This window comes from Engraulis encrasicolus, chromosome 6 (genome assembly GCF_034702125.1).
Source record: "Engraulis encrasicolus isolate BLACKSEA-1 chromosome 6, IST_EnEncr_1.0, whole genome shotgun sequence".
Classification (NCBI taxonomy): domain Eukaryota; kingdom Metazoa; phylum Chordata; class Actinopteri; order Clupeiformes; family Engraulidae; genus Engraulis; species Engraulis encrasicolus.
In genome coordinates, this window is record NC_085862.1 from 26,186,995 (window position 1) to 26,203,542 (window position 16,548).

The 16,548-nt window shown below is 42.3% G+C and overlaps 2 protein-coding genes across 4 annotated transcripts in view; both read left to right on the forward strand.

The window, feature by feature from the left end:
• The window catches only part of arid3a (AT-rich interactive domain 3A), a 62,953-nt gene extending 62,950 nt beyond the window's left edge, over nt 1-3 (forward strand). For all 3 annotated transcript variants that reach the window (XM_063201044.1, XM_063201043.1, XM_063201045.1), the window contains one exon: nt 1-3. This exon is cut by the window's left edge and continues 1,032 nt beyond it. The gene's annotated coding sequence lies outside the window, so the exon portion shown is untranslated.
• Nucleotides 4-6,066: 6,063 nt separating this feature from the next.
• ctdspl3 (CTD (carboxy-terminal domain, RNA polymerase II, polypeptide A) small phosphatase like 3) lies at nt 6,067-16,311 on the forward strand. Its single transcript, XM_063200141.1, has 11 exons — nt 6,067-6,269; nt 7,670-7,799; nt 7,973-8,113; nt 11,180-11,288; nt 11,765-11,876; nt 12,188-12,274; nt 12,510-12,572; nt 12,989-13,068; nt 13,368-13,494; nt 14,816-14,911; nt 15,387-16,311. The coding sequence occupies exons 1-11, from the start codon at nt 6,147-6,149 to the stop codon at nt 15,450-15,452; spliced, it is 1,134 nt and encodes a 377-aa protein (XP_063056211.1). The 5' UTR covers nt 6,067-6,146; the 3' UTR covers nt 15,453-16,311.
• Nucleotides 16,312-16,548: the final 237 nt, after the last annotated feature.

Consider the following 16,548-nt stretch of genomic DNA (forward strand, 5'->3'; position numbering starts at 1 on the left):
CACACATACAGGGCTCTAAATTAACACACGCCAACACGCCAAACACGGGTGAAAATTAATTTTGGCTAGTAGAAAAAAATACCTACCCGCCAATTTGGCTAGTAGCGCCCGAGTACAGTAACTTATGAACGGTAAACCGCTGCTCTGACGAACGTTATACGGCGAGATTTCCTACATTACCCATGGACACTAGCGTCACGAGGTAGCCTCCCACCGTGGGATTTCCAGTGCATCGAGCGTCAACTCCATGCTGTTGCACGCGCCAGGATTGAGAACATTTCAGACGACCAGCCTTCTGTCAGCTAAGCTGCGCTCACACTATTCTGACAGGCAGCTATCCTCCTATGCTCTCGTCGCTTTCGCTACAACCTTTTTAACGTCACTACTGCTATTATTACTATATGAACCTTGCTGTAACAGGCTGCATTTTTTAAGCAGCGAGACCCTGACCGTTTACGCAGATTATGCATAGCGCTACTTCTGTTGTGTAGACGTTTCGATTGATGAGAATGTGGTGGGGGTTAGAGGAAGGTTCTGTGTGTTGGTGAATGCTAGTAGCCTAGTAATTGTAAACAGTGACGTTAAAAACGAGTGATTGTGGAACGAAATAGCGACCAGGGCAGAGGAGAGCCGACTGTCAGAGTGTGACCGCAGCTGTAAGCTCAGTTGTCTTCTGAAATGTTCAGAGTCCTGGCGCAACTAAGTTGGAAAGTCCACGCCATCGGAAAAAAAAACAACCAACGACGAAGCTGTGGAAGTAACAAAGGAAGCGAAGATTCCCGAGATATTATTTAGGCCTACTTTTAATTAAACTAGGCTTCTTGTCATTTTGTTGCGCATGGTAGAGAAGAGCTCCTCCTCTCTCCTCTCCTTTTCCTCTCACCTCTTCTCCTTCCTTGGGGTGTGCGTATGTGAGGTTTTGTAGTGTTTGGCTGTGTGCTTGGTTACTGTAGGCCTATGTTAAAGGTCTGTTATGTGAGTGGCTTGTGTGATGTGATTCAGCTGCTTTCAGAGGAATTGAACAAAAACTAATCAAATTAATTAGGCCTAAGTAGGCTAATGAAAGTAAAAAATAATAAAGCAGAAGTTAAAAAATAATGAAAAAATATATAGCCTATAATATGCTTATTATGTAGGCATATAGTAGCCTATGCAGGCCTATAGTGTATCTGTGTTGTAGAAACAGTTGGACAAAATGACCATTTAATTAGAAAAAAAAACTAGCCTAATGCATAGTTTATTTTGGCGAGATAAAAAAAAAATGGCTAGTTGAACTTCTGTTTGGCTGGTAAGAAAAAATGTCCACTAGCCAAATTGGCTGGTGGTGGAAAAAGTTAATTTAGAGCCCTGCACACATACTACTCTCAGACCTCTCTCACACCATCCATGTGTCTCCTCAAGTTTTTGAAGTTTGTTCTGCTTTGATGTTGTTATTTTTTTATCTTTCACTTTTTTGTTGTTTTCAATCAAAAAGGACAACTTATATTCTGATTATTTTTTTGGATTGAAGTTTTTCTCTCTATTTGTTGGGGAGACTCAACCAGATATGACAAGCTTTATTGTGTGTATCCATTGTGTGTATCCGCTTAGGATACCCATAGCAGTCCCTTCTACGCAGTCTGCATCACAATGCAGATCTTCTCCCAAAAGTGCATTTAAAGTACATAAACGACCTCAAGGTTTAAGATCCCAGAAACCTGCCAATCCACGTACTTTTGACAAATGGCTATCAGTGCCTCCATTCTCAGAGGATAGATGGGTAGATTTTGCTCAGGTATTTGCTCATTTCTAAAGTCATTGGTCGCGTTTGTGATGGTGCATTGCTGCTTTTGCAGTGCAGCGCATTCCGGAATGCATTGAAGTTGCAAAGTGGCGCATGTGCACTGCACAGCAAAAGCGGCAATGCACCATCACTAACATGGCCATTACTCCATTGTGGGTGTGGCCATGATGACACTTCTCAGGTAAACCAGCCAATAGGATGCAGGGTTATGTCACAAATGGAAATACAAAAAAAACCCATTGACCCATGATAGTGGAGGCCACTGTCTAGCCTTGTCAAAGAGACAGCAGGACATGTCATTGTACTTTTACTGTGCGTACTGATGTTTTTTATTTCTTTTTTCTGTGTGTAGGTATGAAATATTGTAATGTGTTTTTTAATGACTATATCTTTTCCTACCTTTGTAGCACTAATGTTAGGGGTTTTATTTTACGGTAGACATTTAGTTGTATTTTCCCCCTTGGGCTTTTTGGTTGCATTAAATTTACTAGGTTTTTTTTTATTTACATTTAAATTACCCTATATTTACACACCAAATATATATATACGCAAAAGTTTTGGCCTTTTTTTATTTAAAAAAAGACACAATGCCTTAACTTCTGTGGCTGCCACTTGCTGCCGGCAGGACTGTGTCTGTGCTATGTGAGGTCAGTCAGCTGCTGGTGACCATGACAATGACAATGGTTACGTTTACATGAGACACTTCAATCAGAATAAACTCAATTCTGAATAAAGCTTAATTCCGATTTGAGAACGTCATGTAAACACCTCACAATTCGGAATGAAATGAAAGTAAACTCGATGGAACTATCTAATTCTGAATTATTAATTCGGGATTAAAAACGCAATGTAAACGTAGCAAATGACAATGACAATGAGGAGATCTCCACTGAGCAACTAAATGCTCTATGCTCAGACACTGAAATGGGCCTGCTGGATCACCAGTTGGCATGCATTCATGCTAACCCTGTGTGCTCTGCTGAAAGACTGTTCCCCAATGTCTTCTGTTCTCACCAAAAAGTGGAACGGGAGACTTTTTGTGTGTGCCCAGCCTTAAGCCTCCCTCTGTTGTCCTGTGCAATACGCTATCACCGCTATGCTATGCTATGCTATGGCTAGACTGACTGTGCTATTCATTGTAATCTAAGCTTTGGCTTCAAAACATGTTTTGACTGCTTTAACGACAGTATGTTTTGGAACAGGCGCATGCCTCTTAGTTGCATAACTTTACATCAGGGCGTGTCATTTAGCATCAGAATTACAGCGCAGGAGGCACTAGCCATAAATATCTACATAGTGATCGTCCCAACGTTAATCATGAACAAGACAATCAAGTTGTGGGAATGGCATTTAAAGTGCAACAACCCCTTTTTATATTTAGATTTTTCCTTAGTTTTATCTAAATTATTTTTTGTCAATCAAGCATCAGTAGGCATGACAAGTTCTGATGGGATGGCTTGTCTGATCACAAAAATCACAAAGGCAGAGGTCATACATACGACTTCTGTTCGTGGAGCATAACCAAAAATACAAAATAACATCTGTCAAATGCACAATTATTCAAAACAAAGCATTTGTTAAGCTGCTTCAAAATTGTCTCTGCATCTAAAGATTACATTCAGAAACATTTAGATCAGACTTGTCCTTCAGAATGAGCCTCTCTATTGAGTTTCGCTAGTTAGGCTTACCTGACAGAAACTCAGATGCATGGAGAAATCTAGCTAAATCAGCTTTATTTCGGGATGTTATCATATTCAGCATCTTTTTGACACTGAGCATGCTTCTGATATATATTTTTTTAAAATCTCAAAATCTGCTGAATGGATTAAGAGTGATGCGACTCAGGGAAGAATAACGTGTCACTCATAAGGCAGGATGAGTGGGAACTCAGTTTTCCTTAAGACCTTATTTCCTGAGCCTCCAGATCTAACAGGATAACAACTCTACCTCAAGCGCCTGAATTATCTTTTTATGTCAATCACGTTGGTCAACTAACACATAGAAAAATAGCAAGCACATTATTGGCTTAAATCCAGACATGACAGATTTGGCTGTATTTTATTTTTTCTGTAGGCCTCTGCTTGCCTTTTTGACTGCTTTTCAACTTTTTCAGCGAAAACCTGGGCTAATGATCAATTCAATGTCTGTCATGCTGTGCCATTAGGGCACTACATGCTATAGCTATGAAGACCATCACAGCCAACATCTGGCAATGTTTGCCGCATCCTAGTGGATTTTTTGGGTATTGCATCTGCTCGGTGGCAGCAGCAGAAGATGCTGTCCCATATTTTTTGTCTCTCCCCTCCCTCGTTTCTCAGTGCATATTTTATTTATTGTTTAGATTTTATTTTATTTGTGTGTTTTAAGAGGAACTAAATGAAATAATCAATTATTAAATCAAGCCTTTCAACTTTAAGTGCATGCAACATGTGATTGTATACTGCAAGGACAACCAAAACTAAAGAAGACAATGTTTTAAATGTAGGATGCCTTATATCAGCCATATCACGTAGCAAGATGGAGTCTCCAAAGATGCGTTTGACATAGCACGTAAAGAATATCAGGAAAAAATACAATCATTGTAGATGTTGGAATAATAATAATAGGCCTGATATAATAGTAATAATAATGATAATAATAAGGGTAATAATAAAGCTTTCATGTGGGAATTTGGAGTAAATAAGGCATTGATGGTCTTCTCAGGAAACACAGTTCTACCTCCAGAAACGGACATATTCATTCTTGGGCTATGGTTACAGTTTTGGTTTGTGCATAAAAAACTATATTTTATTGGTGTTACAGTTGATTTTCAACAGTGGCACTTTTGCAAATGGATTGATTTTTTACCTTTCTCTTGTGTTCATGCATACAACTACTACTTTAAAATTGATATTTTTATTTTGTATCTGTGTAAGTGCTCTGCTTATGTGCTGTCAAATACAGTTCTCCTTCTGCCTCATAATCATGTATCACAGATAAGGATTAAACCAGGCATAGACGTGTGCTACGAAATGCTTTGTGTAGCCCATGTGTGGTAATACACCAACAGTCGCATCTGTGGTAAATGAATAGGCGCATACGAATGTCAGGTGGTGTGATGGTATGGTAGTGCACTCAAGACTGCTTTACATTCATGTTCTCTCCCAAGGGCGAGGAACAACCCTGTTCCTATTTAATCAAAGAATTATGTATGTGTGAGTACTTAACTTTATTTTGAAAGTATATATATATAAATATATAAGTGACTTTTCTCTCCCCCCAAACCTGCAAAGAGCTGTCAACAAAGTGTTATTCTCGCCTTGTCATATCTTGCTTTTTAACTTTTAACGTTTTACAAGAAATTCACACAATAAGTTGTAGAGTGTGAAACTATAATTTATAATTATATCTTTTTTTAAGGGTGTTGAATGTCAGTAACATTTTGATTGGATTATAGGCTACTTTTGGGATGCTTGAAACAGTCCTTTACACTTATGCATAACTTTTATAAAAACTCATTTTCATGTGAAATGCATTTGGAAAATTACCTTTCTGCATAAAGGTTACAATGTAAACAGATCCTGAGTTTAAAAAGGTATATGTGTTTGTGTGTGTGTCTATTCAACTTTGCCTCAAGCAATTGTCGCCTGCAATCAGCAAATGTTAATGTCAGTGGTTTGTAATGAAAAGAAAAAGTACACTCGGAAAGTTTACATTTTATATCAGTCCCACAATGTTCTTTTTCCAGACTTCAGATATTGATAATTTTAAGTTTGGCTGTAAAATCAAAATGTGCTTACATAATAAAATCCAGTTCTGATATGAAAATATATGTGTATGTGTATCTCTGTGGTTCCAAATGTACAATATACATATTACTGTAGCCTTATAGGTTAGTAGGTCAGTCAGCCACCCCCCCCCCCCCCCCCCCCCCCTCCACACACACACACACACACACACACACACACATAATATGTATATTATATGTATGTATATCTTACTTCTTTTTTGCCAAATTGCTTGTGTTTTACAAAGACTGTACGTCTTGCTTAGCCTCTGGTTTAGCCCATTGCCTATGCTCAATGTTGAGCAAAATATTGACAGATTGGCTAGTATTGGCATCTGCAACGTGACTGTATCTTCACGTGGCTAGAGTTTGTGCAACGCCCCGCCCACCTACTACGTATGTTGCCATGATACGTTGCCTGGTTGACCAACCCCGGCAGATTTAAAACACTAAAGGAAAAAAACAGTGGTCAGCCATTAAACCTGAAGAATAGAACTACTACTACAGAATTTGGATACGCTACAGACATCTTATACACATACAAACGGTGCTCCACCGTAGTTTTTTAAAACATACACAGAGTTTTGAGGGAGTAAGATGAAATTGCGGTCAAGGTGTATTACAGAGGAGGAATCGAGGGTACTTCGGCCCTGCAATGGCAACCGTCGACGGCCAGCAGTGAAACTAGCTTCTTCGCCACAAAAGCCGATTCTGGTAGAGGTATGTTGTCGCTGTTTGTGAACAAAGTGACCGTTTTTTATGTAATTTTACTGTAAGCTGGACTGCACTGTGCTCGCTCTCGTGTTGATTCAAATGGAGTGACGTCTGTAAATAGTCGAATTTTCAAAATTGCTATGATCGTGCTGCTAGCGTTCTGGAGGCATACAGACTGAGACTCCCAACGGAGTTCGCTCCCGGACGTGCGGTCCCCGGTGTTTCTATCACTCCCGGACTTGCGGTCCCCACCCGATTATATTTCACGTAGTATCATATACTGCCACATACAAGCAATTTAGGGTTAGGTTTAGGTTTAGGGTTAGGGTTAGGGTTAAGGTTAGGGTTAGGGTTAGGTTTAGGGTTAAGGTTAGGGTTAGAAACAAAAAACTAACATCAACAAGATAACTGGCTCCGTAATATGGCGGTGGTACCGTTAGTCTGGCTAGTGGGAGCGAGATGAAATGGGAGTGTAATGAGATGGGAGCGTGAATCTGGGAATCCGTTCTGGATTAGCTCTACCCAAAAACCAACGCATCTGTAACTGTAAGCACTGATGCTTGCTAGTTAGCCTATTATCATTAGCCGTAGCCTAGGCGTTACATGTTGGCTTGTGATTATGTCAACATGTGTAGCATTTTGATCTGCTTTTGAGTCAGCACATGAAGCAGAATAACAATTCAATATATTTCTATACATAACTTGGGGGCACTATGGATTGACCAGTTTACCCTACGGTTTTACCTAACATTTGGAACAATCATACAACTTCCATTACTGTAACTCTACTGTTACAGTGTAACACTTGTCAAATGTCAGAGGAAGTGTGTTAGTTACGGGGACTGATGCTCTTCGAACGCCGCTCGTGTGCAATGCTGGGTAGAATGATATTCTAATCAACTTGTGTTCTGTTTAGTTTCAACAGAAGTCGATGTTTGCTTGTTGCTTTCCTGGTGTCAATACAGTAGGCTCTTAACTTACAGTGATGATATTTTCCATGATAAAATGTAGCTATGTTTGCGCGGTGTAAATTTACACCAAAGATTCTCTATTCTAAACGTCTCTAGTATCTATTAACAACAAGAAGTGAGGAAACGTTGGTGTTTCAAAGCTCGGAAGAGTGCCTCGCGTGTCAAATAACTCCCGTGTCTGGTTGGGTTCCATCTGCACAGAGGGGAGGGGGCGAGTCCGCTCTGAGGGATCAACTATAATCTAGGTCACCCAGTCTCCAGTCGCGAGGCAGCTCACTGTGTTTGCAAACATTGATTTCTGCGAGATTTGATTTGACACAATTGCATACACGTGTGCCCTCATGTTTGGGCTTCGTTTGATTCATATTGCCGGTCTTATGCGCACATTATTAGTTGCCGCATCTCATCATGCGTATCTCACCCTCTCCACTGCAGAATGAAGAGCCCCGGCTGCTGGACCCATGCGACGTACTCCTTACCCCTGCTTCCATCCCCGTCGCAAAGAGGCGCCGCATGCCTCGGCTGGCGGGCAGGAAGAGGACCCTGGCCCTTGACGACAAGGAAGGTAAATCACTACTCTGCTTTTAAGATGTAGTCTGGCTCTGTATACTGTGCTTGTGATGTGCATAATGATGTACTGGAAACTCCGTTTGAGAAGTTATCATCTTTCATCCTGATTGGACACTATTTTAATATGTAAGGTAAGGTTCTTCTAAACCTGTTCTTTTTCCTTTGAAGATGTGGACTTCCGCACCCCTATGCGCCACCAGAGGCTGAATTCTTTAGCAGAGGGTCAGCCTGCCACTCCCCCGCCCCTGTGCCCCGCTGTCCGAAACATCTACTCCCCCCTCGTCCGCTTCCTCACCCCCACCAAAGAGAGTGAGTGTTGAGCAGCTTACGCTGAGACCATCAGCTCTCTTTTGTACTGCTAACATGTCTTTAAAAACCTGTTCTTCTGCGCTCTTTGAAAGAAGGTCTGGTTTGTGACTGGGGTGTTAATAGTTGTTTCATGCCAGTTAACTGATTGATGGCCATTGCTGGTGATGGTCCATTGTTTGGAAGATTGGATGGTATTAAGGCCATAGTTTCGCCAATGCTGTCGAGAGAACCAGAGACATTTTTATGTCTCTCAGGTGTTGCAGGACTGGTCGGCGGTGGAGTGGACAGAGAGATGAACGAAACTTGTTTCCAAAAATAGAGCTCTTTTTATTTTTTCTTCTTTTCTAAAACTTTTCTTCAGGTGCAAATATTTACAGTGTACAAAAATAAAGTTGAAAAATGCAGAACATAAACTAATCGAAACAAAATATCAAAAATGCAAAATAAACAGGCTTCAAGTTTGCCAGGCTAAATCAAAATAAATGACCCTGAGCACAACTATACTACAGCCAAGACACAGTACCTTTAGCCAAGACGTCTACACCTCAACTGAAGCTCTGGGGCCTCTACAGAGTTTCTATACTCGTAGCCCCTCCCCACAGATGAGCCCAGTTGCCAAAACAAATCAATTAACAAAATAACAAAAATCTAAATGGAAAATAACAACTGAAAAGAATGAACACAAAATACATAAACACCCAAAATAATTTTCAGTAAACAGAATTCCCTCTACACATTATAAAAATACATTTTCCCCATAACCAGTAAAACACCCCCGCTAAAATAGTATGCGCCATTCAGAGCACGTGAGCCCCCCCAATAATTACCCATTGGATCAGTCCCTCGGTTTCGCCCGAGGATGAAGGAAGTGTTTTGCGTCAGGTGGTGAGTGTACAGAAAACTGCGTTTGTAATGATGGCTAAAAACATTAAATTGCAAAAACAGGTATGTGTGTCAGTGTGGTTTGTTACTGTTACCGGTACAATGTTTTAACAGATGAATGGATGTTTAGATACATGACGCGTGTTGCAAACACGAGTGGTGAAACAATGGCGTGAAACAAACAAATGCTACATAATGGCGGTAGGCCTCCCTGCACACTGTGTAACAAATACTATTAAGATGCTATGGCAAACGGTGAGATGTGGAATGCTTAAAACGGGTAAACCAGAACAGAAAACGGTAATGGAATGAAATGCTACTCACTGCAGTAGAACAGCTGATGTTCGAATATGCCGGCAGATAGCTGCCTATGCGCCTATGCGCTTGCGTGAGTAAACAGGTGAAAAGTGATTGGGCGTAAGCGTCACGGCTCACTCCGTGACATCAGGCTTTAAGAGGGCCACCCAAAATATTGACAATTTTTCCTCACCTTTTGGTTGTGGTATTGTGGAAGTGTCAAAAAGTGTAAGGGGCGCGCACATCCCAAAGTAACAAGTTGCTGTGGGTGCAGAATATTAAAAAACGCATAAGGAGAAAAGAGAATAAATTCGCACACTGCAATAGCTCCTTTGTCGTGATTTAATGTGAAAAAATGGCACAACGTTTCGACCAGCAAGGTCTCTGTCAGGTGGAAGTGTACCAATGTGACGAGTGTTAACTTGATAGACAGCGATTGGTATAAAAAAAAAATTTTTTTTTGCTATGTTTCTATGCACTCAAAGTGACATATATTGACTCATTTGAATGATAAACAAGCATGCATTCATGTAGAGCAGACATTGCATGCATCCGTTTCATGTCCATGAATGGAAATCGCATATGACCTAGTAAGGTATAATCTAGGTATAGGTATGGTCAGTGAGACCATTTCTTCATTTCTAACAGAATTAATGATGCATCTCTAATGCTACCAATTCATGTAAAGTAATAATCTATTGACCACTTTATTACGTAGAACTACACCTTGTAGTATCGGGCAAAGACAGTAGAGAGAAGCTCACTGATGTCATAAGAGCGTAGTATGGCATGGTCGCCCCTGGAAGGTCTTCTTCTACTGTCAGCACTGGTGGCATGATAAAGTGCAGTGCCCCTACTGCCAGGGCTGGAGTGTGGAACAGGTCACAGGACCTGTGGATTTTTGACAGCCGTCATTAATTATCCCCTGCAATTAATACTGACAGACAGCTGTAGTTAATTTGGCCACAAACTGAACATTGACCGGACATCCTCTTTCAACCGGACCGGAACTCACAGCAGGCGCTAGGAAGGCAGCCTATGATTTTTTTTTCTTCTGTGTTGGTCACCCTCTGCAGTCTCTTCCTGTCAGCCTCAGTGCAGCTTGAGTGCCACACTGACACTGCGTAGGTCAGCAGGCTCTCTATGGTCGAACGGTAAAAGGTCACCAACAAGCTTGAGTCTAGTGCTAGGTGTTCTTCACCAGAGCTGAGGTGTAGTTTGTGAAGTTATAATTCCGGCGCAAATTATCTACGGTGCTGTGTTTCGGTGAAACATGGATGTCTAGTGATAATCATGTGTGAATGCGCAGTTGTGTTTTTGATTACAATTACAATTCTCTTGTCTTGCCTTTTCCTGAAGTGAGTAGAAGGAGACTGGAGAAAATTTGATCAACAGCATTTCGCTGTTATGGCAAGTGGTAGGCCATCCAATGCCATCCCGTTTACATTGAACCATAAGCAGAAATACCTCCAAGAACTCTGCGAGACGAAACGGGAAGTTGTGAAGTTGGGACAAATCCGGTCATGATGTCTGTAAATTGAGTAAATTTGCTTTGTATTGTAGTTGAGTTTCGAATTGAATTCCTTCAGGCCAGGTTTATTTATTGGGACGTGTTAGGTCTTCATCTCTGGGCAGTAGTGGAGAGATTCTGTGCTTTTAAAGCAAATGTGGAGTGAGTGTGTGTGAGCGGCCGTGCACATGCGTGCATCGATCTGTGATCTGTTCAGGTGTGTGTGTGCGTGTGTGCGCGCGCAGAGTACTAGTAATTTGTGTGTTGTGTGTAGATGTGGAGTGCTGGTCTGTGGGTGTGTTGTGGGGTACTAGTATGTGTGTGTGTTGTGTGTTTAGATGTGGAGTGCTAATATGTTTGTGTGTGTTGTGTTTTAGATGTGGCGTCTCCTCGGCCGGCCCTGATGAGTCCGGAGCCGTTTGTGTATGCCTTCGGCACCTGCTCCCCCGTCTCTGAGGAGGAGGACGCAGACGAAGTCTTCAGCCCGTAAGTCTGCCTCACTGGCCTAGTAGTACATTCAAGTTTCAGTGACAAAGGCACTGTTCTACAAAGGCAAAGTGGATTAACTTCTACGCCAACATTGAATCTGAAGAAACTTCTTTGTCTTAGGTTTGATATTGTAGTAACTGCAAATTTGACATAGCAATATCTCTGAAACGGGACAGCATTTGGGTCATACAGCTTTATCACAAGATAAAGGTGGTGTAATGAAGGCCACTTTCAATCTAAACTCAATTTGACAAAATGGGTAGTTACTGCATGTCTCGTGTAGACAAGGCCTATCTTAAGAACAAAGAAGAATGATCTCCATGCTTTAGTGGACAGGCCTGTGCAGTCATAGGACAATAAGTGTAAAAGTTCTCTGGTTGACTTCCACGGAAAATACCTTGAAACAGTATATCATTCCTCCATGTCAATACATAACCTTGATTTTGAAAATGTGTCTCTTGTGTTGTATGCAGATTCACTTTTATCAAGAACATTCCATCACTATCCCAACACTCGAGGCCTACCATCAAAGACATCCCACCCAAGACTAGAAGCACACCTCAAGCCACGCTGGTCTTGGATCTGGTGAGCTCTCTTAAGCCTGTTGGGCTTAGCTTCTGTTGACATAAGCGTATGAGCATATGCATGCAAGCTGTACCCGGCTATATGCTCTGAAAAATGTAAACGTATCTGACACAAGCTGGAGGAAAAGGAGGAGAGCACCGTAGGAAATTCCAGTAGTGTAATAAGATGTATGGATGTTTAGAACTGTGGCAAAGAAACCAAAACATTAATATGTAAACGAAACATAATCGTGTGTGCTGTTTATTTTAGCATTGAAATGAGTAGAATTTTGAAAGGCTGTGTTGCTGATGTCTTGCTTTTTACATTTTCAGGATGAAACGCTCATGTTCAGCTCCCTCAGCGTCATCGAGGATGCCCAGTACACGTTCTACACCAACTTCCAGGACAGCAAATACAAAGTGAGTTAAGGTGTCCCTTGGAGATGTCCTCTTTTTGTGTGCTATACTTTTACTCTAATGTACAATAATGTATATAAGGTCTTTATGAATGTTTTGTATTTGTGTATTTATGCAAGCTGACAGACACCTTAATTTCCTTCAGGATTAATAAAAGTACTAAAAACTCTACTCTACACTATTTAACCATGAAGCATCTGTCTGACGGCTTATTTTTGGATGTCTGCTCTTCCTCCAGGTCTACGTTGTCCTGAGGCCGCATGTCAAGGAGTTTTTGGAGGCCATGGCGAAAATATTTGAGGTATTCACAGGTCTTTTCTGTCAAGTTATCTTGCAGTATTTTATAACTTTTTATAATTCGTAGTACTAATGATGGTAGTTAGACTGTTCTCAGAAACGACACGCCACGTTGTTGTGTACAAATCCTGTAGGCCCTCTGAAGGCCTAAACTGCAGCACAGCAAAATGCTGCAATAAAATGTTGATCAACTCTCTCTCTCAAGAAAATGGTCAGTAACTTGGAAAGGATACCACTTCACTTGAGAAAGGAGATTTCAATCCATTCTCTTGAATGTCAAGGAACGCCTAGTAATATTTACAGAATATTTTGAGACGCAAGTTTGTGGAGATTTGTTCAACTTGCGTTGAATGACCTAGTGGCATGGTAAAGGACAGAACATTACTGACTTTTATAACCATGTCTCCTGTTGTCCTTCAGATGTTCATTTACACATCAGCCAAGAAGGAGTACGCTGAAAAAATTGTGGACATCCTGGATCCCAAGAGGAAGTTGTTTCGGTAAGGAAGCCCTCTTGTTTTCCATGCCCTGTAGCTGGACATTTTTGAGAAATCGATATAAAAGTATAGTGAAATGAAAGCACCATGCACATTGTTTGTGTACATTCTGTAATGGGTTGAAGTAATATGAATATGATGACTGACCTCATGCAATTTTGAATACCGTTTACTCCAAAGCCATTTTGTAGATGTATTATGGGCTTTCTTGGTTGCTCACTTACAATTGAGATTTCTGTCTTGTGACTTCCTGATGGAAATAAACATCATCTGAATTGTTTGTATTGTCTTGTGTGATGAAGGCACCGGCTGTACCAGGAGCATTGCTGCTGTGTGCTGGGCCACTACGTGAAGGACCTCAGCCTGCTGGAGAGGGACCCCATGAAGACGGTCATCCTGGACAACGCCCCTCACACATACCCCTACCACGTGAGTCTACCGCCCCTCACACATACCCCTACCACCGCCCCTCACACATACCCCTACCACGTGAGTCTACCGCCCCTCACACATACCCCTACCACCGCCCCTCACACATACCCCTACCACGTGAGTCTACCGCCCCTCACACATACCCATACCACCGCCCCTCACACATACCCCTACCACGTGAGTCTACCGCCCCTCACACATACCCCTACCACGTGAGTCTACCGCCCCTCACACATACCCCTACCACGTGAGTCTACCGCCCCTCACACATACCCCTACCACGTGAGTCTACCGCCCCTCACACATACCCCTACCACGTGAGTCTACCGCCCCTCACACATACCCCTACCACGTGAGTCTACCGCCCCTCACACATACCCCTACCACGTGAGTCTACCGCCCCTCACACATACCCCTACCACGTGAGTCTACCGCCCCTTACACATACGTCTACCACGTGAGTCTACCGCCCCTTACACATACCCATATAATCGCCCCTCACACATACCCCTATTCAAGAGTTGAGTCAAAAAATGTCTAGTAGAGTGAGAGCCCAATCAGCCCATACGTTTCCGGGATCCATGTGATGTCAGTCAATGACCTCTTTAGGTTGAGACTAAATGGAGTTCCCTTAGCGCTGTAGATGGCGGTAGCGCACATCGTATGCAGGCTGCCACCAAACGCCACAGAAAGAGAAGAAGAAGGTGGGGACCCCCCTTAGGAGACTGAACTTGAGCATACTCATTGGCATTGGGTAGTCTGTGTTTGACTTATATCTTACTCTACTAAACGAGTTTTGGTTGAATTGAAGGCAACTGGACTACTTCCAGAGCTTTACCCAGTTCTCTAATGTGATTTGGATGAATGAGAAAACAGACAAGAGAATCTTTTTCAGTATCTACAATACATTTGTGGATCACTTTTCAGGTGTATCCACGGGCAGCATTCGTCTAATATTTAGGGTGTTGGTAGAGATCAGATGGTTGCAGGTTCAAATCCCACCCTTACCTTTGCTTACACATCCATTCATGGCTAAAGTGTCCTTGAGCAAGTCACCTTACCCTGCATTACTACAGGGACAATACCCCGGAGCAATGCAATACCCTGTAAATATCTGTAAGTCGCTTTGGAGAAAAGCATCAGTTAAGTGTAATGTAATACAATGTAAAGTATCTGGGATCGGAAAAGAGGTGTTATAACAGTATTGTAAAAGCAATACTCATCCCATAGAGATCTTGTCCCATTCCTATCGAACCACTAGTTTCCCTTCCCTGTACCTCCCAACTCTAACCTCCCTCTTTCTCTCTGTCATGCCCAGCTGATGAACATGATCCCAGTGAAGAGCTGGCTCGGGGACCAGGACGATAAGGAACTGCAGAGGCTCATTCCCCACCTGCAGAAGCTGGCTGATGCGGTATGCTACACTCACTGTCACACTGCTAAGTAACGATCACTCCGGCCCGGCCAGGGCTCTAACAGTAGGGCAGTGGCCTGCTACACTGGAGAGTCGACCCGGGTTCGATTCTGGCCCTGGTTATATGCCGATCCTTCCCCATCTCTCTCTCCCCACTCATTTCCTGTCTCTCGCTCTCACTGTCCTATCACAAAATAAGTAATAGAGAGTGCAGTATTCAAATGTAAAGCAGCAAACTTGAGAGCTTCCAATAAAGGTCTAGTTTTCTTTATTTTAATTTGTTTTAAGGTTGTGCTTCAAGCCTTTCACCTTTTCCTCAGACTTGAGCTGACAAGTCTGTCTTGCAGCAATGGCTTCTATTTCACACTTCAGCGTCATGTTGTAGTGCATAATGCATTTTTGCGGACTATGTTGTTAGCTGTGTGTTTGTGCAAAGCTGGTCTTTACAGTGTGCTTCTCTCCTCTGTGTGTAAAGGAGGACGTTCGTGAGGTGCTGAAGAGGAGGACAGATCACTTCCATCGCCTCCTGTCTGAAGACTAGTCCCTCAAGGCTCTCCTCTCCTCTCCCCTCCCCTCATCTCTTCTTTCCTCCTCTCCTTGCCCCCACTATTCTGCTCTCCTCTCCTCTCCCCTACTGCCTCTCTCCTCTCTCCACCGTCACTGTCCTCCTTTCCGCTCCCCCACTGCCCCCCTCCTCCTCATTTCACCTCTCCTCCTTTCTTCTCTGATTTCTTCACCCTTTTCCACCTCTTTCCTTCTCCTCTCATCCATTCTCCTTTTGCCCTCTCCTCTGCACTCTCCTCATCCCCCTCTCCTCTCTCCTCATGCCCTGACCCGTTCTCCGTTTTGCACTCATCCTCTCCAACATCCTTTTCTCTCATGTCCTCCCACACTGCACACATGAATGGACCTTAACCCAGTAGTCTACAAAGCCAATGTTCAGGAGTCAGACCAGGCCTTGTGTCGTAATGTCTTCTGAATCCCGGAGCTGGTGCTCTGCTTCTTCAATTGTATGAGATGACCTAGAGTTGACAGACTTCCCACAATTCATAATTTCCTCTTTTCCACTGAAATAATGTTCAAATTCTAGTGATACTGACCTATAGAACAATGTTAAGGTTGAAAGTTAACGGTCAGTAGGCTGCTACATGAAGCGATTGCCACATGCCTGTATGTGAGCAGTAGATGACCTACAATTTGTGTAAAGCGATACATTTCATCATCGTCATTGACCATTTGGGAAGTGTCTGCATTAACAGGCTTGTACATGTTTGTAATGTTTGTAATTTTGCTGTAAATATTTATTCTTCATCTAATTTTTATTATTGGTTTAAATAGCCATTTATCCTTTTCATGCATAGTCCTGGCATAATTTATACAATAAAGACGCGCATCCCTTATGTTTGTGTATGTGTGTGGATTTATTTGTCTGTGAAGTGTAAGATCTTGTTTAATGTGAGCATACAATTGGACAGTCCTTTTCGACTTTTAAAGCTTGAAACGTGAATACGTAGTACATGCATTGGTTTTGTATATCAGTTCTAAGTTTTTTTCCTAGGGTGAAGAAAACCACTACCGCGCAGCCGTAACGCGCTCCATATGGCGTGTGTGAGAGAGGGAGAGCAACAAGTGTGGGC